General features: G+C 46.0%; 1 protein-coding gene across 3 annotated transcripts in view; it reads right to left on the bottom strand.

The window, feature by feature from the left end:
* trappc8 (trafficking protein particle complex subunit 8) overlaps nucleotides 1-23,471 on the bottom strand; it is a 33,030-nt gene continuing 9,559 nt past the window's right edge. For all 3 annotated transcript variants that reach the window (XM_060066596.1, XM_060066597.1, XM_060066598.1), the window contains 22 exons: nucleotides 22,473-22,588; nucleotides 22,123-22,273; nucleotides 21,103-21,203; nucleotides 20,386-20,491; nucleotides 19,499-19,630; nucleotides 18,668-18,892; nucleotides 17,942-18,047; nucleotides 17,228-17,422; nucleotides 15,948-16,111; nucleotides 15,056-15,130; nucleotides 14,699-14,804; nucleotides 14,347-14,504; nucleotides 13,302-13,783; nucleotides 11,897-12,071; nucleotides 10,145-10,241; nucleotides 8,654-8,722; nucleotides 8,040-8,098; nucleotides 7,262-7,465; nucleotides 6,542-6,643; nucleotides 2,838-2,980; nucleotides 2,076-2,165; nucleotides 1-932 (listed from right to left, as the gene is read on the bottom strand). In XM_060066596.1, the coding sequence (XP_059922579.1) occupies nucleotides 671-932; nucleotides 2,076-2,165; nucleotides 2,838-2,980; nucleotides 6,542-6,643; nucleotides 7,262-7,465; nucleotides 8,040-8,098; nucleotides 8,654-8,722; nucleotides 10,145-10,241; nucleotides 11,897-12,071; nucleotides 13,302-13,783; nucleotides 14,347-14,504; nucleotides 14,699-14,804; nucleotides 15,056-15,130; nucleotides 15,948-16,111; nucleotides 17,228-17,422; nucleotides 17,942-18,047; nucleotides 18,668-18,892; nucleotides 19,499-19,630; nucleotides 20,386-20,491; nucleotides 21,103-21,203; nucleotides 22,123-22,273; nucleotides 22,473-22,588 (3,318 nt within the window). In that variant the 3' untranslated portion in view covers nucleotides 1-670. The remainder of the gene's footprint in view (nucleotides 933-2,075; nucleotides 2,166-2,837; nucleotides 2,981-6,541; nucleotides 6,644-7,261; nucleotides 7,466-8,039; nucleotides 8,099-8,653; nucleotides 8,723-10,144; nucleotides 10,242-11,896; nucleotides 12,072-13,301; nucleotides 13,784-14,346; nucleotides 14,505-14,698; nucleotides 14,805-15,055; nucleotides 15,131-15,947; nucleotides 16,112-17,227; nucleotides 17,423-17,941; nucleotides 18,048-18,667; nucleotides 18,893-19,498; nucleotides 19,631-20,385; nucleotides 20,492-21,102; nucleotides 21,204-22,122; nucleotides 22,274-22,472; nucleotides 22,589-23,471) is intronic.

Raw genomic sequence — 23,471 nt, 5'->3', positions numbered from 1 at the left:
TTTGGTCATTGGTTACATTTTATTTCTTTTCTATTTACACTTAATTTGTTATATAAATATAATACATAATTTCAAAAAGAAAAAAAGAAAAACGACAACAATCGAGTAAAATACACAACAGCCTGATCACAACAACTGGAGAGGAGGAGGAGAGGGGGGCTTTCTGAGGGGGTAAGCTGAGCTCTCAGTTTGTTGGTTGGAAAAAAGGGAACCCTGAAGTGGCTCAGCTTGGATCGCGAGTCATCGACTCCCCATGGAGTGAGGGGGTAGTGATTCTTAATGGGGTCGGGGCGGTTGCATGGCCAGTATGGTTTCTTCTGGTCCAGTTTGTCCATCCGTGTCACGTGTCTTGTTTTTGGTGTAGTAACGAGTGTTACTTTAAATGCATTGTTTGGGGGGGGGGTGGCAAGCGCTGTGTGTGTGTGTGTGTGTGTGTGTGTGTGTGTGTGTGTGTGTGTGTGTGTGTGTGTGTGTGTGTGTGTGTGTGTGTGTGTGTGTGTGTGTGTGTGTGTGTAAAGGGGTACCCAGGTGGCATGCTCTGGATGAAACATTGTGGCTGGTGAGCCCCCCGTCACCGAGCCACACATGTCAACATCCTGCCTCGCCGGCCCCCTGCCGCTGACGTGTGTGAGGGACGAGGTGCCGAGGGGGGGGGGAGAGGCTGACGGACTCAGGCCTGGCTGGTGATGATGATCAGGGCCGGACTGGCCGCCTGCTGGCTGGTCTCCACCGCCACGCCCCCCTCCTCTTCCTCCTTCCTCGTCGGGGTCGTGAACTTGGCGAAGACGCGCGGCGTGCTCAGGTTGTAGACGCCGGCGTGCAGGAAGCAGGCGCGCAGCGGCAGCGGCGCCACTTCCTGCGGCCGCAGCCGCCGCCGGTACTGCGTCTGGCCCAGCCAGGTGAACGTGCCGTGCACCTCCGTGGAGTCGGGGCTGGAGGGCGGAGTGGGGATACAGGCGGGTTACAATGGGCTAGGGCGATCATTACGATTATTAAAGGGGACTTATTATACCACCAGGTGTGAGTGTGATTAGCCTTACAAGCCATTTCGAAAATCTGCCTAATATGACATCACTAGTGGGTGTGTCCACCTAGATCTGTGCTGGATAGATCTATCTACCAGCCTACCCAGTGGACTGAAGTAAACATTGCTCATCTATCCAGCACAGATCTAGGTGGACACGCCCACTAGTGATGTCATATTAGGCAGATTTTCGAAACGGCTTGTAAGGCTAATCACACTCACACCTGGTGGTATAATAAGTCCCCTTTAAAACTATTATTTATGGAGTTTGAAAACATGATGCATTTAATCAGCATTTTTCACCCTAAAAACACTTTGTAACTGAGAACTTTAAAATTTCCCCTGAAAAAGGAACAAGAAATGTTCGAAAATAGTGTACTATTATTTATCCAGCTGATTTGATTTCCTTAAAACATACAATGAATATAATAAATATATGTTAAAAAATGTCCAACCCGATTATAATAGTTTGATGATTCTCCCCTACAATGAACGGAGACACAGATCAGGAGGCAAGCCAACCGTTTAGGGAACAGAAAGTGCAGACAAAGCAAGAACCGAAGAGGGCGTGTATACTGGTCTTAGCATTAAAACATTGCCAAGGGAGTCTTCCCTTTAAGACCGCTCAGCTACTGCTTAAATAGTCATTCACAAGGCACTGATCTGCTAGAACTTAAAAGGGAAAGGGGAATGCAGTAGTCAATGACTGAACGGAGTCCGTGGCGCTGAGCTGCCAACGACTGCTCTATGACAATGTACGCGTCTGTATGGCTTATAGATAGGTTCATAGCGGAAACACTTAGCAAGTACAAATCGTTATAAAATACTTGGGGTTAACAAAAAAAAAAAATATATATATATATATATATACTAAAGTTTATTTTGAGTTTTCAAAATAAATGATTTCAAAGAACAAAGGGAGATTAGCTTGACCTATAGCAGTTACATGCATTTACATACCTCACCTTTTCTAGTTATACTCTATGTTAGGGCCGAATGTAGTGATCTGTAAAGAGTGACACACACAGACGTCCTTTGTCTGGAGACTGACCTGATGGTTTTGTGTCGCAGGTCTATGAGGACCTCCACCTCAGCCAAGGCGCAGTTGGACATGGTGAGGGTGACCGGTACAACACAGAGCCTGGAGGGGGTCAGAGAGAGTCAGAGTCAGAGTCAGAGTCAGAGAGAGAGAGAGAGAGAGAGAGAGAGAGAGTCAGAGTCAGAGTCAGAGAGGGAGTGAGTGAGTGAGTGAGTCAGAGAGGGAGTGAGTGAGTGAGTGAGTGAGTCAGAGAGTGAGTGAGTGAGTGAGTGAGTGAGTGAGTGAGTGAGTGAGTGAGTGAGTGAGTGAGTGAGTGAGTGAGTGAGTGAGTGAGTGAGTGAGTGAGTGAGAGAGAGAGACTTGTGTTAAGTTGAGCCACAGGTCTAAGATGGGCTACTATTTTTAAGTTGGTATTATTTGTAAAATTAAGGTAATTTCAATTAATGTTCAAGTCCAAGGAACAACGTTGCTTGAACTAGAGACATGCAACACCTAGCATAGGACCCTTAGCATCAGTACACCTTAGGTCCACGTAGGTTCCATAGAACAGTTGCTTTAGGCAGTTGTATGATTTCACATGATGTGCATAATTGTACAAACAAAAAGAGAAAAGGTGTGGTTATGTCAGGCAAAAGTGTGCCTTGGCCAACCAACATGGCTTTCAGGCCAACCTGAGAAGCACAAGTCGGTACAAAGCTGGATCAGCCTTGATTTCTGCCTCTCCGGGTGTGTGTTTGTGTGTGTGTATGTGTATGAGAGAGCGGGAGATCCCACCTTTCGTGGACAAACGGGTGGCTGTACGTTTCGGGGTAGTGCAGGTTGGTCTTGATGAGGGTGGACAGTTGCTCCACAGAGGGCTGGATCACAGGGGGAGGTAAGTCTGGCTTGAACTTCAGCAGCACCATTTCCTGAGCCTCCTGTGGACATGACACACCCCACCAATTAATTCACCCCTCATCGTACCAATACACAAGCAGAACATCGCCAGACCAATTCGTCTGGAAACCCACTTTTCAATTTTGTTTTTTAAGGAACGTCATCAACGGTTGCACACCCAAAATGCCTCTGGACTTGGATATACATGCAACCAATTAGAGCAACGAGACAACGGATCAGCAGCAGCCATCTTGGTTGTTTATGATAAAAATCACTCCCATAGTCCCACTCTTTTCATAGTCATCATACTAAATACACCCTCTATTTTATTGAACTTGTGATTGGCCCGGTCTACTTGAAATCTGCCTTAAAGGGAGGGGGGGGGCCAGACGCATATGTAGAGCGAATAAAACCCAGCAGATTGGTCTGGTTCCCTGGCGACTAATACATCCTTGCACCAACTTGCTGTGTAGCCACTGTCCAACATCGTCTCACATTTTTAGGAGGGAACTTCCCTTCATTTGTTTGACTTAAAAATATTAAGGGCTAGCGGTTTGGTAGTATGCTGCTCAGATAGTCAGAACAACATGCTAACTAGCTGGCGGTACCCAGCCTAGCAGGTTCAGTGTTAGTCAGTATTGGCTTAAAGCAGGGGTCTCAAACTCAATTTACCTAGGGGCCGCTGGAGGTAGAGTCTGGGTCAGGCTGGGCCACATCAAGTATTCAACAAAAAAATGTAGCACAACTGACCAAATCTAAGTTAATGATCGGGATATAATTAGATCACGATGGCTATGTTATCGCTGACAACAGGGGACATTTCATAGTGGCTGGTGGAAACCGGGACATTTTAGCGTCCTTTGGCTTTTGTCGGGACTCAGGATACGTAACTCAAAATTGGGACTGTCCCGGCAATCAGCTATCACAAGTGATAAAAAAGCTTGGCAAGCGTCTCAGCAAAATTGTGCGTTTGACAACAACGCGTGGGCCGCACTAACATTAAACTTTGATGTCAAGTAGGGGGCCACAATATTTAATCCCGCCTGCCTCAATTTGCCCCCGGGCCGCAAGTTTGAGACCCCTGGCTTAAAGTAATAAGTATTTAGTAAAAGAAGTCAACAATCGTAGCCTCTACCACAGCTGCTGGTACTTTCAATTTCTACCTGGATGAATGGAGAAGAACCCACGTTGGAGCGATGGGGAAGAACGTGAGTGGGAAAGGAAAGGGGGTGGAAAAAAGGGGGGGAAATACGGAACGTGGAGCTATAAAAAGCACGTACTCTTCCCTCACCCTGAACATGAATGAACATGGAGCCACGGGAGCAGTTGCTTGGCAACAGATGGAAGGCTGTGTTCCACAGGTGGTGGTGGAAATGACTGCACATGTGCAACTATAAGGGCTGTCAAACGATTAACAATTTTAATCGTGATTAATCGCAGTGTTGGTGAGTTAACTGACGATTAATCAAATTCTTTTAATGTCTTTTTAAAACCACTCCAATTTAAGTTAAATGAGTTTATCAAATTCGATGACACAATCATTCATACCAAATGTACTTAATAAGCAAAAACTAGACCAAGTGATCTTGAGGGAGTTATATTGACTATATTATATTATATTTATTTGGGAATTGTAAACCAGCTGTCACTTACTGCAAGGTTAATTGAATGTCATGTAAGTGGAACTAAAAACAGATATTAAATCTGATATGAATGTTGACCTCCTGTGGGTAAAACCTTTCAGAATTACAGTTAAAAGAGAATTGTGTGAGTATTTTTCTTTGAATCGCGTTAAAATAAGAATGCATTCCCCTTATACATACAGTATATGGGGAATGGATCAGGCCCCTTTCTTGAGAGAAGTACATCTTGTTCCTCCTCTGGATCGAAGAAGAGCTAATTTTAGACTAGTGCGAGCATCCCACAACTGAGGTGAGGAGGTTGGGATTTTAATCAGCGAAGGCACTCTTTAATCCGTCGTGTCTCCACGAAGTTCTCTCTGGTGCTCTCAGACACATGCGATACACACTTGAGCAAAGTATTCTATATGCCTTATAATCATTTCCATCAAAAGCAGAATTAAAGCTAAGATTCAATTAACTGTATGGACGTTTAATTCATTCAAGAAAAACACATGAAAAAAACTCTGGCCGGCAGATTGCTACGGCGGGATATCACAGCCAGAAATCCTGATTGGAAAAGGACTTGGCACAACTCACACATCCATGCACAAAAGATTTTATTGTGGGCGGTTTTACCGCACGCTAGAGAAATAATACAGCCTCGAAAAGTTTGTGAAGCAGCACGAAACTGACACTCCTATGCGCACAAATGCTGTCTTTCTTCTCGCGCTCGCAAAGTGTTTTCCTGCTCGCTCCGGTATCCTTTCTCTGCGTGAGGTGGTGGGCCGACTGGGCGGAGCCAGCCATGATTACAATATCCCTGATGTGATTGGTTACATTAGCCAAGTCCAAACACCTCTCAAAGTGCTTAGAAGATTTCTTGGGTAACATCACACAAGCACACTTCTAAAAAGGTGACATATTATACCACAAGGTTTGAGCGTGATGAGCCGTTACAAGCCGTTTTGAAAATCTGCCTCTTCTGACAACCCAAGTGGGCTTTTCAAACTAGGTGTGTGCTGGACTGATCTATCCAGCACACATAGGTGTACACACCCACTTGGGATGTCAGAAGAGGCAGATTTCACCTGCTCTTTATGAAGAACAATCGACAGCTAGCTAGCTGCTAGCACCCACCAGATGTAAACCCTGCTCGATCACAGCTTCAGATGAGTTTGAAAATCGGCTGATTAAAAGAAGAAAGAGGAGTGATGATGTGGTGGTGAGGGGGCGGTTTGTGGGGTACGGTTAGGGGGGGAGGGGAGGTGGTTTGAAAGGGGAGCAAATGGATACACAGTGATTCACACAGGTCTTTAAGTGGTTTAAATTACAGACAATTGTACAAAATGTTTTTTGATACAAAGGCCTGAAGAGCTCTTTTGGTGCCGGCAGAAACAAGGAGGGAGTGCTCTGGGAGATCACTACATTGACATATATATACATATTGTATATATATAATCCGAGTGAGTAGGAAAACAGGTTGCGGGCACGAGCAAAGACCGCCTTTGTGCGCACGGGGGCGTCAGTTGCCAGCGGCTTCCCTTTTTGTGTGCTCTCAATTAATCTCCTTTTCCTCACAGGCTTTATAATTGCATCGCGCGAGCAGAGATAGACTGCGTCCCGTGAACGTGCTCGCAATAACGATCCGCGGGCACGGATTTGTTGGTTGATTGGCTTATATTTGCTCAAGATTTTTGGCATTGATATGCCGCCATAATCCACCAAAAAAACACTTGTCATTACCGAATGTGACTTTCAAATTGAGTTTGCATAACAATGTTGGCATGCGTGTCTTGTTTATGTGATGCTTTCAAAGGGCTGGGAGTTATCTGAAGGGTGCATACTGGGGCCCGAGCCAAACACTAAACAGTATACACTACAGGGATGACTCAGTAAATGACAACACCGTCAGGAAACCATAAAGTCCAAGTCTGGTACAAATGCTTTGTGTGTGTTGGTGTTTGTGCGGACAGTGCGTACCTCTTTCTGGGGGAGGGAGAAGGCTTCCTTGCCCAGCGTTTGAAGAGTCACGTGGAGTTGGCCTTCCAGAATGAGTTGCTTGTTGTCCTCGACTACGTATGCCTGCAGATGCACAAATAAATGCTTTAGCACACTCACACCTCATCTATGAGCGGTAACACATCATCTAACACCTCATCTAAACTATCATTAGTGGTTACACACTCAACCCTCATATCAACGATCATGAGTGGTAACACTCTCAAACCTTATCATGAGTGGTAACACACTCACACCTCATCTAAACTATCATGAGTGGTAACACTCTCAAACCTTATCATGAGTGGTAACACACTCACACCTCATTTAAACTATCATGAGTAGTAACACCCTCAAAGCTCATCTAAACTATCATGAGTGGTAACACTCTCAAACCTTATAATGAGTGGTAACACACTCAAACCTCATCTAAACTATCATGAGTGGTAACACTCTCAAACCTTATCATGAGTGGTAACACACTCAAACCTCATCTAAACTATCATGAGTGGTAACACTCTCAAACCTTATCTAAACTATCATGAGTGTTAACACACTCAAACCTTATCATGAGCGATAACACACTCACACCTCATTTAAACTATCATGAGTGTTAACACACTCAAACCTCATTTAAACTATCATGAGTGGTAACACACTCACACATAATCCAAACGATTATGAGTGGTACCATGACTGTACCTTCCAGAGGACAATGATATTCAGGTCCAGCTCGTTGCACGTCCGGACCACCGCCTCGATCGGACCCCCACCCCAGGTCCAGTGTCCACCAGTGGTTCTGCTGGAGGGGTGCGAGAGGCCCCCAGCCCGACCTTCTTTCTTCACCGGGTCGCTCGGGCAACAGCGGAAGAAGAAGTCTGCACACGGTGTGGTGGAGCTGACGATCTGACAGAGGAGGGGAATCAGGAATGGGGTCTAATACGATGGTGTAGCTATTTCAGTATAGGACAAGCAGCTCAATTACAGTCAAACATACACTTGTGTATTTTTCACTGTGGAAATCTAATTTATGTCAAATATTTTTTTTTTTTGCACACAAAATACTTTTAGAGGCAAGAAAAAGAGAAACACCCATTTTTCAACACCCATGTATCCCATGTGAGACATGGACCAGCTGGTAATACTCAGTAATTTGTTATTAGTTGTAACTTAACTCTTAGTCTTTGGTGTTGTCTTATCTTTCATCCAAATCTAGAAGTGCAAGCATGAACATCTGCATTTCAGAGCAGCCAGCTGATGATCATGGTGTGTTTATCCTGTGCTCTACTCAATAGACCCTTTCGACAGAGCCGTCATCGTAGGACAAACACAGGTGGCGCTCTTCGCATGACTAGTTGAGACCACTACCGGTGTCCAGGTACTTGGGGGTAGCAGACCCATGATTCATGATGTGAGCGACCTGTGTTTGTCTAGCATGGACAGCTGCGAAAAGGATCAATTAGTCCTTCCTGATACTCACTCGTTCATTTCCAAGGTTCAGGTCTGCAAACGTGAATTTATCTTCTGTGGTCGAGGTAGCTGAGGGGAAGAGAAATACATAGACTTTGGAAGGTGTTCTGACCGTTGAAGAATAACAATTTTTTTAGTACTCTTCTTGACAGCGAAATGGTTCAAATGGTTCAAATGTAGAGCATGACCATGGGAAGATACAGGCAGCAATTTACCAAGCAAATATTCTATGACACAATGGGTGTACAGCCATGGTGGGAGAGACCAAGTTGATTTGCAATACACTATGGGGGAAGTGGATATGTCTACAAGGCTGCAAGACAGTTAAAGGAATCCTCACAACAAAGAAGTCAGTAGATTGGCATGGCCTTAGTAAGAGGCTTCGTGGCACTGTGAATGAAAACTATCTCAACACCTTGCACCTTTCCGTAAGGGGGGTATCTCTAGGTCCAAGGAGAATGTATAGAAATTAATTTTCAATAGACAAAAGAATTATATAAACAAGGTTTATAATTTTGATATCATTTGTATTTAATTTTATAATATATTTAGGATTAACGTTTCCACGACAATCATTCATATTTATACTTTGATATCTCACACATGCAATGCGTCGATGGTTACCTTTGAGGGGTTTGCATCTGGCCGCCCGGAAACACAGTTTGGCCCGTTCTCTGCTGGTGAGCTTACAGTCTGGGAGGCATCACAAGAGAAAGCAGACAAAGCAATTAGCTAAGCTGATTCATTAAAGGTATGCTTGGCCAGGGAAGCGCTCCGGTGACCTTCAGCACGCCCCGCCCTAACACACTTCCTGTACAATATTGCAGGGGCAGCTTTTCATATCCTCATATTAAGGAAATTGGCGTCGCTATTTTAAATGCCCTTTGGAAGACACAATATGATGACGTTACTTTAGGAAAACCCACGCAACTGCATCGTATCATTTCCAGTTTCACCATGATTTTATGCACATTAATCCATCAAACTAAAAGTATTTGTTCATAAATCTAAAATGCTGAAGACAAATTTGTTCCTGTTTGAATTCTATGTTGAACAAATACAAACAAATGAGCATTCAATGAGTACAGTGATTGTCACACTCGCAGTACTGCAGGGAATAAATTTGGCCAACAGCCAAAGCCGCATCCAGAACTCTCCCACACACACACACACACACACACACACACACACACACACACACACTTAGTAAGCAGTTCCTCTCATCGATAGCGAGGCTGTGTTAGGTGGAATGGCCAAACTTAAACAAAGGCAAATTAAGGTCATTTTGATCCAGATAGCACCACTATCCTTAAAGGCAAGGCAAGGCAAGGCAACTTTATTTATGTAGCACTTTTCATACACACGGCAGACTCAAAGTGCTTCACATATAAACATTGTCATACAATAAAATAAAATAATAGATAAGTAAAATAAAAGATATGCAAAGAAATGGGTAAAATAGAAAGTTAAAAAGGATTAAAATAGAAAATAAAGGCAAAGTTAAAAAAGCTTTTTAGAAAGTGCAATGTATTTAAGATTTAGCAGAAAGCTAAAGCAAACATAAAAGTCTTCAGTCTTGTTTTAAAGGTGCTCAGAGTTGGGGCAAGTCTTAAATCCTCTGGGAGTTTATTCCAACTATTTGTTGCATAGTAACTAAATCCTGCTTTTCCATGTTTCGTGTTTACCCTGGGGATAATTAACAGATTGGTCTCAGAGGATCTTAGTGGTCTAGAAGGCTTATGTAGTGGAAGCATATCAGTTAAATATTTTGGGTGTAAACCATGTAGGGATTTATAGGTTAGCAACATGATTTTTTGCCCAGACTACTAATGAACTAATGCCCTTAAATATGACTACTTTAATGCCTTTGTATATGTAATGGTCGTTTCCCTCAGTAAAGGGACATTAGCACCCCCTATTGACAATTACTTCAGGGAGGATGTTCCTCCTTCAGCCTCCGTTGACTCCCATTCATTTCCCCGAACCATACGACCATACGCCACAAACATTGCAAGCAGGCCAATGGCAACCAAGCACGCAGTCCTTCCTCCCTCCTTCCTCCCTCACTGGTGTGTACCTGTGTGTACACACAGGTACACACACCTACGTGCGTACCTTTGTCCTTGTAGGGGTTGATACACTTGTGTAACCTCCACTGTCGACTGCAGCTTGACACCTGGATGATGTGGAACTCACGCACACCTGCTTCACTCTGTCCGAGAGATGGGAGAGAGAGAGAGACAGGAACTTCCATTGGTGAATAGGACGTTACAAAAGACATCTTGCCACATATTGTAAAGGCATCTTTGTGTGCCTGACTGATCATTGCCATTTGACATCCACTGACGTCAGTGAAGATTATGGAATAACAGGAAACCAGTTAGGAGAACTTAAAGGGGACATATTACGTCACCTGTTGCCGTATTGAAAACGTGCAGCTTCTGACATCACAGGTGGGCATGTCCACCTACATGTTTGCTGGTTAAATCAGTCTACCATTCTACCCAGTGGACTGTAGCAAACGTGGCTTCTAATGGCTAATCACACTCACACCTGTTGGTATAATATGTCCCCTTTAGAACAAGGGGATTATTTTTCAGAAGTAAACATAATAAATTGCTCTGACAAAAATAAAAAATGATCTTGTATCTTTGGCTGCTTTGTGACAAGCCTGTCCAAAATTTGAATTTGGCCCGATTTAATTTACCTGTTGCTTTATACACCTGTCACCTACCATCTAGCAACCCTATCTGCGCTCTGCCTTTGCACTCATTGGACATGATCAGAGTCTTTGCTAAAGCAAATAGAGTGACTTTGGAAGGAGGCCTGAAGGGAGGAAGGGATTTTGTAGATTGGATTCTTACTCTGGTTGGTTTCTCCGAATTACCTTCCCTAGTTTTAATAGTGGAGGTAGGTAACTGGCACTCGCTATGTACACGCGACTATGTGGAACACATCGAATGCTCTTTCGGATGGGTCCTCATTTATATGTTGTCTGTAATTAGGGCCAGCATTCAGTTTGAGTCAATCCAATCTGCAGCTCAGCCTGCGTTGTAACTGAATTAACCTCGCCAAACGCAATGTGAATTCAATAGTGCTTGGGTGTTTGGAGATAGGAGGGGGCAACGCCTCTTCATGTTGTGTGTGCCAGTAAAATAATTATATGTATAGCTTCAGGGTTAGGGCAGGATGCTAGGTTGGCCACGGGTGATAATGTACGCAAGAACGGATGATGTAAGCTCAGGAATCTCGCATTTAAACAAGACTTAAACAACAGACAATGCTTCTGCTGTCCTGGCTGTTCAGACTGCATCTTGGTCCATGAAAAGTTAATCTCTTGTTTCTATAATGTAGCACCTGAAGAAGTTTTCGTATTTAATCAATTGTATTCACTCACATTTTCCTTGCATTCGTTAGGGTTGCATTCTCATGGTTGAATGTACTCATTGCAAGTCGCTTTGAACAACAGCTTCAGCTAAATTAACATAATGTTAATATAATGCGCGCTTCGAGAGGACAGAGTCAACCAGGGTCAAAGTTTAAATGTGTTGTACTCCCAAGTGCGGCAGCATGGTAAAACATGTGAGCAGTACACTAGACCCAGGGGGTTGTCAGCACTAGGTGGGTAGGCTTCCACGCTCAACCCCCACAGGAACTCATAGCTGTATTTACAGTTCTGCATACATCCTGAGAACGTGCATCTTCACAGAGCTGCCTGCATTTATACGCGTCACATTAACATGTAAGATAGGGGGCGGTATAGCGATCAGACGCCAAATGTGCACGAGACGAGCAATACTGCAACGGAACCAATAACAGGCTGAGCGCTCGTCATGTGATGCTGAAGACGCGACGTGCTAGGCTCACCATGTTGACGTTCTCCACGTCCACAAACACCAGCATGCCGTCGTTGAGGTGGTCCCCGTCCTCGGCGTCCCGCCCGCGGTGGTCCGCGGAGGGCACGCTGCTCGGGCAGGCTGTGGCGCACACGCTGAGGGAGCGGCTGGCGCAGATGAACACGTTGTGGCGCAGCACCCGGTGACTGGGGAGGGGGCAGACGGACGGGTTTGAACTCAATGCTCTGGAACTAAGGTGGGGATGGTAGAGGTAGAGAGCCAGGGGTAGAGAGTGAGGTAGAAAGAGGCAGAGAGAGGGGTAGAAGGGAGAGGGGTATAGAGAGAGAGAGAGAGAGAGAGAGAGAGAGAGAGAGAGAGAGAGAGAGGTAGAGAATGAGGAAGAAAGAGGCAGAGAGAGAGAGAGAGAGAGGGGTAGAGAGAGAGAGGGGTAGAGAATGAGGAAGACAGAGGTAGAGAGAGGGGTAGAGAGAGAGATAGGGGTAGAGAGAGGGGTAGAGAATGAGGAAGACAGAGGTAGAGAGAGGGGTAGAGAGAGAGATAGGGGTAGAGAGAGAGGGGTAGAGAATGAGGAAGAAAGAGGCAGAGAGAGAGAGAGAGGGGTAGAGAGAGAGAGGGGTAGAGAATGAGGAAGACAGAGGTAGAGAGAGAGAGATAGGGGTAGAGAGAGAGGGGTAGAGAATGAGGAAGAAAGAGGTAGAGAGAAGGGCAGAGAGAGAGGGGTAGAGATTGAGGAAGAAAGTGGTAGAGAGAATGGTAGAGAGAGGGGTAGAGAGAGAGTAGAGAGAGACAGAGAGAGAGAAAGACAGAGTCAGAAAGATGGAGCGAGAGTGACAGCTGTAGGCTGTCAAAAAACAAAGTGAGGAGAAGGCCTGAGAGGACTTGAAAGGAGGGTCCGACAAAGATAGAGATTTTCTCTGAAAGAGAATAGTGGGGGAGAAGGCGTATGCATTGTTGGCGTGTCAGTGTGTGTGACAGGGATGAAAGAAGTGCCCCCCCTCCCTCCCCTGCTAGACCGCAGGCTCAGTGCGTTTCCGGGTGATGGGGACGGGGGGGATTTGAGCACATTACTGCGGGGGCTGGCAGTAAGCGGGAACGAGGTGAACAATAAAATAGAATAATTTATTGAGCTGCTTCGATCCAACCGCACGCGCTGCCGTAATGAATTGCAAAATAAGCGTGGGGGGTTTGAATTAAAAAAAAGCCACCAATTCACGTAAGAAGACAAAATAGGAAAATGGGAAATGCTCTGGCACAGTTAAATGCCACCTTCAAGCAAAAGAGTGACACCCAAGGTGCAGAATCAAACGTAAATAAAGCATTTTAGGCTTCATATAACGCAAAATGAACTCCCCCCATTTTCGAAAAAATAAATGAGGTAAAGAGCACTACTTTTTTATTTTGTACTTTGCGCTCACCTGATCCTCCCGCCCTTCTCGGCGCTCTCGTAGTAGAACAGGAAGTTGATCTCGTGCACGCCCTCCTGGTCCGGCCCGCGCAGCCAGAGGGGCAGCTGGGCCGACTGGCCGGGCCGCAGCACGCCCCCCTCCAGAGGGATCTCCACGGCGACCGCCTTCCCCCTCACCAGGCCCTCCACCGGGGAGGACACCAGGTACACGGGGGGCGGCGGGTGGCCCGGGTGGAGGTGGTGGTGGGGGTCCCCGGGGGGCGTGGCCAGCGTGTGGTAGGCGGAGCAGACCTCGGCGCTGGTGGGGCTGAGGGGCGTGGAGGCGGCGGAGGAGGAGGAGGAGGTGCCGCCGCCGCCGAAGGTGAAGAAGTGCGGGTGGGTGGAGGCCACGCGCAGGCCCCGCAGCGCCACCCCGCTGACGTTGCAGAACTCCACGTAGGCCTTGGTGATCTCGCCGCACAGCAGCGCCGTGGGGAACTGCAGGAAGAACACCTGCGAGCGCACACACACACACACACACACACACACACACACACACACACACACACACACACACACACACACACACACAGAGACAGACACACACCCAGAGACACACAAACACACACAGAGACACACACACACACACCCAGAGACACACAAACACACACCCAGAGACACACAAACACACACACAAACACACACACACACCGCATCAGGGGCTGTAAGCTGGTAGGGCTGCACCAGTACGACGATAAATTGTGATTGCGATAATTTTTCCCAACATTGTGATCGCGATAATTCACTGCGATCAACAGAATCCATTCCATTTGTAAACATGCAACACGGTTTTGTGTCATATAGCTTTAGTGGGCCCTCATGGACGCACCAGGTTCAAGGCTGGGATTCCTAAGAGTTGCGGAGTTGTTACGACTTGACAACAACGTAACGGCCCCACAAAATCTGACTATTGATTTAGATTCACATGCAAGTGATTATGCCGCTCCATTGGGAGGCAGGCGCCCTTATTGGGGCTTGTGTTGGTGTGCTTCATGTGCTTGGGAGGCCGTAGGTACCTCCATCAGGGGCATGGGGGGGGTGATCAGGGGATGCAGGCGCTGGTCCTGGCCGTGGCTCACAGACGTCTTGTCCTCTTTGGTGGAGTTGAGGCGCGGGCCCCTGATCTCCAGGTCCTGCTGGCCGCGCACCACCAGGGGCTGGCTGCTCGGCTGCCCTGGGGGGGGGGGGGGGGGGGGAGAGAGGAGGGTTAGGGTGTGAGGAGAGACACAGTGACAGGCCTCCTCCAAGGGGAGCAGCTCACTTAGGTTGAGTGTGTCTATGAGTGTTGTTTTCCAAAGTGTGTGTGTGTGTGTGTGTGTGTGTGTGTGTGTGTGTGTGTGTGTGTGTGTGTGTGTGTGTGTGTGTTACCTTCTGCACAGTGAGCCACTTCTTCCGAAGGCACAGAAGCAAGGTTGTAGGCCACACCCAGAATGTTGAGCTGACCAATCATGTGAGGCAGCAGCTTCAGACGGGCCTATGACAGAGGTGTTTTCTTTGTCATTATATTCTCAACTCCAATTAACGCTAGGGCAATTGATTTTCATCGTTCCTTACGTGCAATAAAAGTCAATATTGATTTTAGCTCAAAGATATTCTGATAACTTATTTGATGAATTCAATACTGCCCAGTTCTATAAACGTGCACATCATACAGCAATATAAATAGGCATACGAAACTGAAGATGACAGAATTTTTTTTAATAATCTGTAATAAGAGTAGCTCACCACTTTGGTCTCCTTCGGGCCAAAGTTGAACTCTGGAATAATTTCACTGGATATGACGTTGTCTTTGTTTTCCGACTGTGGGGAAGAGCAGAGAACAGAGTTTGAGTTTAATGAATGAAGCCTTGCTCCTCTCTATGTTCTTCGCCGTTTCTTAACCGGCGGAAACTGTCAGTGTGAGGGGAAAGGCTCGTTGCTGGCAGGTAAACAGACACTAATGAGTGCACAGTGAGGAAGAACCCACAGAGCCGGAAATATGTGGCAGGGGGTGTTGTTCACAGTACTGCTGTTAGAGCACCACAGTAATGTTCCCTTATTGCACACAGAATATGGCTCTACCCAATTAACATAAATTAAAAAAAATACACTCTGTTTATATATCTGGTACACGATATATAAACACAGAACTAGTAATCTAAGACGTTATAAGATTGCAGGTGCTTCACACGTTGGATGCAGGAAAAGGAATGCTTAACCAAATTACCGCGGCTCTGCTGTGGGTTCCTACGTTACCGTGGTAACGCTGTGTGTCCCTACGTTGCCGTGGCTACACTTTGGGTCCCTACGTAACCGCGGCTACGCTGTGGTTCCCTACGTTGTCCCAGGTACGTAAATACAGCTTAAGGCTGCTCCATGACATTATTATATAATCAGTACACGCTGTTACGGGTTGTTACCTGTGTAATTATGTGTTACTACACAGTAACAAGGACAATCACTTCGAACTTTCAAAAACAAATCGAACATAGACTGATTACATCATCAAATAATAAATCCATGAAATACAAGAAAAAAAATGTGAACACAAATCCAAAAACTAGGACTAAAAAGGGTGAAAAAAAATATGATGCGGTCTTGCTGTTACTGTAATGTGAAGTTGGACCAAAGAGCCCACCTTGTCGTTGGTGATGGGCACCCCCGAGGCCTCGTCCGAGGGCAGGTCCCCTTGCTGGGGACTGGAGAGGTCCCTGGGGGTGAAGCTCCACTGCAAGGACAGATCGGACAGGAGCAGGGACACTTTCAGGGGGTTCTGGAAGGTCACCTCCACTATGATGGGCTCTGCGGGAGAGAGAGAGACAGAGTAGGTCAGGGAGAGTGGACACCAATCAGTTTTCTATAAAAAATAGCAGAAATTTGTTTCATTAAGGATACGTCTGACCATTCTAAAAGGGGACATATTATACCAGCAGGTGTGAGTGTGATTAGCCATTACAAGCCGTTTTTTAAATCTGACTCTTCCGACGCCACAAGTGGGCGTGTCCACCTAGCTGTATGACGGATAGATGAGCAACGTTTGCTACAGTCCACTGGGTAGGCTGCTAGAAGGATCTGTCCAGCACACATCTAGGTGGACAGGACCACTAAAATGTGCTAAAAGTACTAAAATGCCTATTTTTACCCTTTCATGGACATAAATATTAATTTAAGAACTAAGAAATGCATTTCTCCCAATCTATAAAAACTAGTGGCGGGCATAGATATTTTTTTTTAATCTAGATTAATCTAGATTCATTTTGGAATTAATCTAGATTAAAATGGCAAACGGCAAAAAATCCTTTCGTTTACCTTGCCTTGACAGCTGTCAATTATACTTGGCAACGGTGAATTATCCAATATAATTCACCGCCGGAAGTTGTGAAGTGCCCATGCAAGTGAACGGAGCATAAACAAAAATAATTGACAGCTGAACGTTGGGAAGGCCCATGCAAGTGAATGGAGCAGTCTACAGCATTGAGAAGAGCCGTGTAATAATCCATAATAATGTAAGGTTTAGAAGTTAAATATTTGAAAGTTGTAGAATAAATTAATATAATTTATATTGGAGTTGATTTGCTAGAAATGTACTTACAATGTTTAATCAGTTAATCATTTACATATTTATGTTACACAATTATTACTTACATATTTACATATTAAACACAGTCAGGATATTCTGTTGAAACTGCCTCTCTGATTCCCTCACGTTTATCTCAGTCTAAATTCTAGCTCCTGATTGGTTAGTTCAGTCACGTGATGGGTCCGAACAAGGAAGTGTTTGAAAATAGATTAACGGTGATATTTTTTTTATCGCCCGATAAAAGTTTTGCGTTAACACAGCCGTTAACGCCGATAACGTCCCACCACTAATAAAAACATATACATTTCAAGCAAAGTCCAACCACCGACTCTCCGTACCTTCCACCACAGCCAGGGGGGTCCGGAGGTTGTCGGTCTGGCTGTTGAGGCAGCACTGGCTGGGCTGGAAGGCTGCCGGGACCACGCCCCGGTGGGCCGAGGCCACCGCCTGCTCCTCCAGCTGGCACCACATGACGGCCTGCTCCTGGTCGTACTCCTGGTCCAGAGACACGTTGGTGGCCGCCTGCTTCTCCCCTGACACCGCACAAAGCCAGGACATCCCATCGTTAGGACTGCAGGAATACCGCCCGGTCTATACTAGCTCTAGTGCTCCGTCGTTACCGGGGGCAAAAAGGGTCATTTACGCCGTCGTTGTTTTGGTGTGTATTATATCTAACGCCGCTGTTGAAGTCAAACATCCGTTCTATCAACCAGGAACGGGATGGAGACGACTACACAAGTTCAGCCAAGAACTGAGCCAATTAAATGCACTTCGCATGTATCAAGTATGAATGCATATGACCAATGTGAGTGAGATCAAATATACAACTTAGATTTTTTTTTATTATGATTTCCACATTTAAATATTCCCCACATGCTTTTTCAAAAATATTAGGAGAGTAGATCCGAAGACCTAGTGAAGACATTCACCATTCAACTTCAACAGTCTAATACAAATCAGCAAATGGCATGTCCAAACAGCAAAGTTGACACTAATGTTAATAATATTCAGCTCCGATCTGTGAACTGTTTGCGTGCGCTAATGCGTCTTACCCTCGGCCAGGCGGCGCTCGTGGCCAAAGTAGACGCGCGTGGCAGCGGCGTGGATGCAGGGCAGCGGCAGCTTGGGCAGGCTCGCCTCGCTCTCTGCACTCACACTCTGGAACACCCAAGACACACCCGGTCACATTCACAAAGCTGTCAACCTCCATACCATGACCCCAATGGTTAAACAGCTCAGATAGACGGATCTCCATCGGTGCATCAATGGAGAATAAGGAACAATAATTAACGCAGAGAGAGCCCTGGATTAGCTCTTAGGATGTTGTCTTTTTACCTGCCATACTGGAAACCTCCACTAGTGGCCAAGCAACTGTTTTAAAATGTAACCAACATGTTAAGTGTTGGCGTCTCGTGTTTGGCGGGTTGCTATGGCCGGTCGTTAGGTGGAAATCGTAAAGGCTGTCAGTCCTGTGTGTTCAAAGTTCGCTACGTCACAGCTGTTTCGAAAAGTGTGTATCCATCTCCCATTTTGCAAATTTACTCTTTCGCATTTTCAAAAACCACCTCAAGCGAGCGGATAAAACTTTCTGCGAATTAGAGGATTTTTATGCGAAATTTGGTGTTTCCATCACCGTTTACTGATTCGATACTTCAAAGTTCACATAAAATCAGGGGGATGGAAACGCACCTAGTGATGACAAACAGCAAGACAAATAATTAATGACAGAGACAGATACAGAGCCAGAGAGAGGGACAGAGCCAGAGAGAGACGGCCACCTTGTAGACGTAGAGGTACTCCCGGAGGAAGGCCCCCTGCTGCGTGGCGGTCTGCTGGCTGTCGTTGGTCAGGATGTGGCGGAAGGCCTCCACGGCGTTGTCAGGCTGCCGCAGTGTGAACGACTGGCGGCCGATGGTGAAGTTGATGTGGTCCTCGGCCAGCGACCAGCCCCGTGCCCGGTACACCTGCATGGCCTGGCAGTAGCAGCGCAGCGCGTGCCTCTTCTGGAGGACGGATACAGACACCGAGGAAGAAAGTCACGGCAGTTCCTCTATTCTGTATATTCTTCTTATCCATTTATGATGTGGACTGTGTATTTTCTCAAGTTTAAGGTAAATCTATTTCTTAATTCATTCATTATTAATTTCTTCTAATATTTATTTGACAGACACAGAAAGAGAGTCATTGCACAGTTCCTATATTCTGTATATTCGTCTTGTCCATGTATGATGTGTACTGTGTATTCTCTCATGTTTAAGTTACATTTATTTCCTAAGGGTTCAATTAATTTTTGCATTTATGCTTTAATACTTCTTAGGAATCTAACTGTGCTCGTTGCCGTAAGGACCGAGTCTTAATGGTACGCGCTCTACCCGTCGAGCACCTTCCTAATTCATTTTGTTGCACATCTTATCTAATTATAAATGTTCAGTATTTATTGAGTGCCACACTCCCTCTACACATGTGCTCCTTTTGTTAATGTATCCCTGCCTTGGGTTTTAATTATGCATGCTACAGCAAAGATCTCACACACACACACACAAAAGAGAGCTTCCAGCTGTACATACGACATATAACAACCATACGAAGGCATGTATGAAAGGGTTTACCTGTCCAGCCTTGCTGAAGCGGTGACCAGCCAGGATCATATGGAAGGCAAACTTGCGGACCATAGGGTTGCGCATATTGATAAAGCAGTGAGCGGCCTGCTCCAACAGCAGCGCACTGCGCAGGTCAGAGTCCTGGGGGACGGAAACATGAGGGGGTTAAGGCTTTTTAACTGGTTTAAAACTCAGGGACAGCTGTTAGCGTTTACTTGTACAGGTGCCAATCAAAACGCAATGAAAAATAGTTTTGAATATACATTTTCACTCACACACACGCAGAGTACAAAGCCGTGTTAGACATACACACACAAAAACATATTATTTTAGTGATAGTACCAACCAAGCAGATGGTGCATTCTGTTATCGTAACAATAGACCCTTTTGACGGTGGTTTCATCGTAGGTCAAACGTGTAGTAGACTTATCTTCACTAGTTTAGTCCCAATGGACTGCATTTGTATAGCGCCAAAAGCACTTTACAATATCGCCTGACATTCACCCATTCATGCACCCATTCACACACCAAAAAGGGCTTCAACCATGCAAGACGACAGCCTGCTCGTCAGGAAGAGTTAGGGCTCGGTGCCTTGCTCAGGGACACCTCGAAACTCAGCTGGGAGGAGCAACTAGCAACCTTGCGGTTACCAGCCAACCCGCTCTACCTCCTGAGATACTGCCGCCCTGACCACCTAGTCCACACACGGGCCCTGGTGCACAGAACCAGCCGGCCCATGATTAGCGCTATGAGCGTCAGCCCGTGTTTGTCCTACGATGTGAAAAGGGTCTGTTGAACACGTCGACCACAACGGCTCTTCCTCAGCAAAGGGAAGCGCTGAAGACCGACCGTCCTGACAGAGGTCCAGCTGGGGGGGGGGGGGGGGGGGGGCCCACCTCGCTGGTCATCTTGATGAGGAGCGTGGCCGCGTCAGAGTATTTGCCCTGGCTCTTCAGGACCTCGGCGCTGAGCAGCGCACATCGCTCCGCCAGCACCATGTTCCTGAAGGTTACCGTAGAAGCAGAAAGGTATACATTCAAAACATTTTTGATACAAAAATCAAGATCACATTTTGATCATAAAAAAAGAGACGGCACAGCCTTGATTTGTGTTCAGACAACTCCAATTATTAGCCGATTGAAAAGGGAAATGTACACCACCTGGATCTATATCCGTCGGGTTATCTCCCCGGTATTGATTGCTCTTGGTAATGTAATGCATAAGCAATTTATAATTAACTCAAATATTACAGAGGGATGTATCCACTGCACATTTCAGGTGTGTGGTCTGAATACTCTGGCCCCCCATCACTGTTTTGGTTTCCAAGTCTGAAGCGGCGTAGCTTCAATAAGCTAAAGTGCCGCCTTTCTTTTAAGCGGCCTCCTTAATTGGTCCCCCGCTTGGCTTAGTAACCAGGAGGAATAATAGACCTTAATTAGAAGTACACTTCAGATTTCTGTTGTCCATCACTTTAATACGTCTATAAACGGCCCATTATCAAGAATAGCATCCAAGCCTTTATTACACACTTCTCTAAAGCTCTGGAGGGCCACTAACAAGTGAATGTGGCGTAGCATGTGGTCGCTCCCTAAAACCATGCAAACAGCTCGTACTTGCAGCCGTCTCGATAGGTCTGTATGGCCGTGTCCATGTAGTGCGCCGGGTACGGCCTGGGAGCCCCGGCCTGCAGGAACGCAGACACGGCAGCCATCTCCTGAAGCACAAGAAGAGGCGGGGGGTAGGCCAATGAGTTCAGGGTGATTCAACTGAGGTGAAGTCAGGCAAAGGGGGTTGCCTAATAGGATGGCAGTGAAGAGGAGGTATCTGTCAGGCAAGAGCGGTAGATCCAAGGCTATACTTCCTATCTAATTTATTTTTCCTATATCGATGGCCAGCTTAGCCACAATGCATAGCTTGCAATAAAGTGGATGGAACAGGGCCAGAGAGGACAAATGAGAGAGTGGGTGTGATTGTGAGTGTGTGTGTGGTTTTACTTAAATAAGGCCTTTGATCTTCCTGTGCATCAGAAAAGAGATATGGAGGAAAGTGACTTTCCCAAGGTTAGCTCCCCCCCTCCTTACACTTAATGGTGATGGTGTTTGGCTGCAACTATCCTTGGCATCATTCATCCAGGTATAATTAAGAATAAATAACTGTTAACATGTTAACATGTTGCTCATTGTAAATGAGCAACATCACGACTTTATTGACGGCTTGCTTGCATTGACTATGGTACAATAGTATAAAATACTATGTGAGAAAATCGGATCTGGTTGATTGCCCTTTTTATCCTGTATGAAACCTTTAACCAATCACGGAATCTCTTTTCTGATTGGTGCAGGGAATCCCTTTTGCCTGTCACTGACAAGTGTTTGAATGCACTTCTCAATGGCGAAACACAGGGATGGAGGGAGCAGAGAGGTACAGGAATGGTTTTGGGTTGTTCAATTAGTTAGCAAGTTTAAAATTATTGCTCTCTTCTTCTCCATTCGATTCTCCCCGTTTGGAACTATCAAAAAACGTACCTACATCCGCTTTAATGTTTAGAACACACTCAACCTACTTGGACTACGGCACCAAGATTACAAAATGTTCAAGTGTTCTTTGTATCTAGCACTCATGTGCGTCCTTACCAATGCCCCTGCAGCGTACAGCAGGGCCTGGTCGGACAGGAAGTCCTTCTTGGCCGTGTGGTAGCAACTGTAGGCCAGCTCGTAGTGCTGGACCAGGAAGCACAGGTCAGCCATCTTCCTGATCTGCAGCTCGGGGGCTTCCGGTGGGTAGCTTCAAAGACCAAAGGTCAAAGGTCAAAAAAACTCCTTATTCCATTCAACTCTAAACTCAGTCTCAATTACTGTCTCTAATCTGTAATAAAGTTGGTAATATAGCTCAAACAGTATAGCTCAATTAGTTTTGATAAATAGTAAATTAAAATCAGACATAATAACAGAAAACATCCATCTCTCCAACCAGAGAAACTTACAGCAGTCCAGAAGTGCTCTTTAGTTCAGCGATGCTCTTCTCCGGAGCCTTGCCTCCACCGAACCACTTCTTAGTAGCCGAGAACAAGGATCGACTGAGACCTTTCCGCGAGACCAGCTACCAGAGGGTTAAGTAATGAAAACAAGAGACATGAGGAACACAATGAAGACACAATGGGGAAACAACCCAATGCTCAGTCAGATACATATTAAGAAAACGTCTATTGCCGCTTTTCCACCGCACATGTAGCTCGACTCGACACGACTCGACACGACACGACTCGACACGGTAGCAGCACGGGTGCTTTTCCACCGCAAAAAGTACCTCCTGGACGTGGGCGGGGTCGGCTGCGCGAAAGGGCCGTGACGTATTTGTGTACGCGACGCAAACAACACATACGCAACCCACACATGGACAGAACCCACATAACAACAATGGAGGACATCGATCACATTACTATTATTAGCTGGCATGTTGAAGAAGTTGGAGAAGTGGAACATGTTGGCTGCGGCGCTGCTATGGATGTTACCAGCATGGTTGCCATGTCGCTCTCGTGACTTCGTCACACTCTCTGGCCAATCAGTCGCCGGCCGTCTGCCGACGTCACCTTTTAGCATCGGCTCAGCTCGCTTGGAACCTAGAGCGAGTAGGTACTAGAAAAAGCAGCCACTTCAGGTACCAGATACCATGGTACCGCGGTGGAAACGCAAAAAATGCGAGCTGAGTCGAGTCGTGTCGAGTCGTGTCGAGCTGGTACCATGCAGTGGAAAAGCGGCATACGTTCTAGTTAACCTATATGCATAGTATGATTCACTATTAGCTTGAATTAATGAATTAATCAAATACAACAATTTCATCTTTGGCAACAAAGTGTGGTGTTTTGGGGTGTGTATTGTGAGAGTGAGAGAGAGAGAGAGAGAGAGAGACAGAGACAGAGACAGAGACAGAGACAGAGAGAGAGAGAGAGAGAGTGAAAGAGAAAGAGAAAGAGTGAAAGAGA

This window comes from Gadus macrocephalus, chromosome 12 (genome assembly GCF_031168955.1).
Source record: "Gadus macrocephalus chromosome 12, ASM3116895v1".
NCBI lineage: Eukaryota > Metazoa > Chordata > Actinopteri > Gadiformes > Gadidae > Gadus > Gadus macrocephalus.
This window is presented reverse-complemented; position numbering and strand designations above follow the sequence as displayed.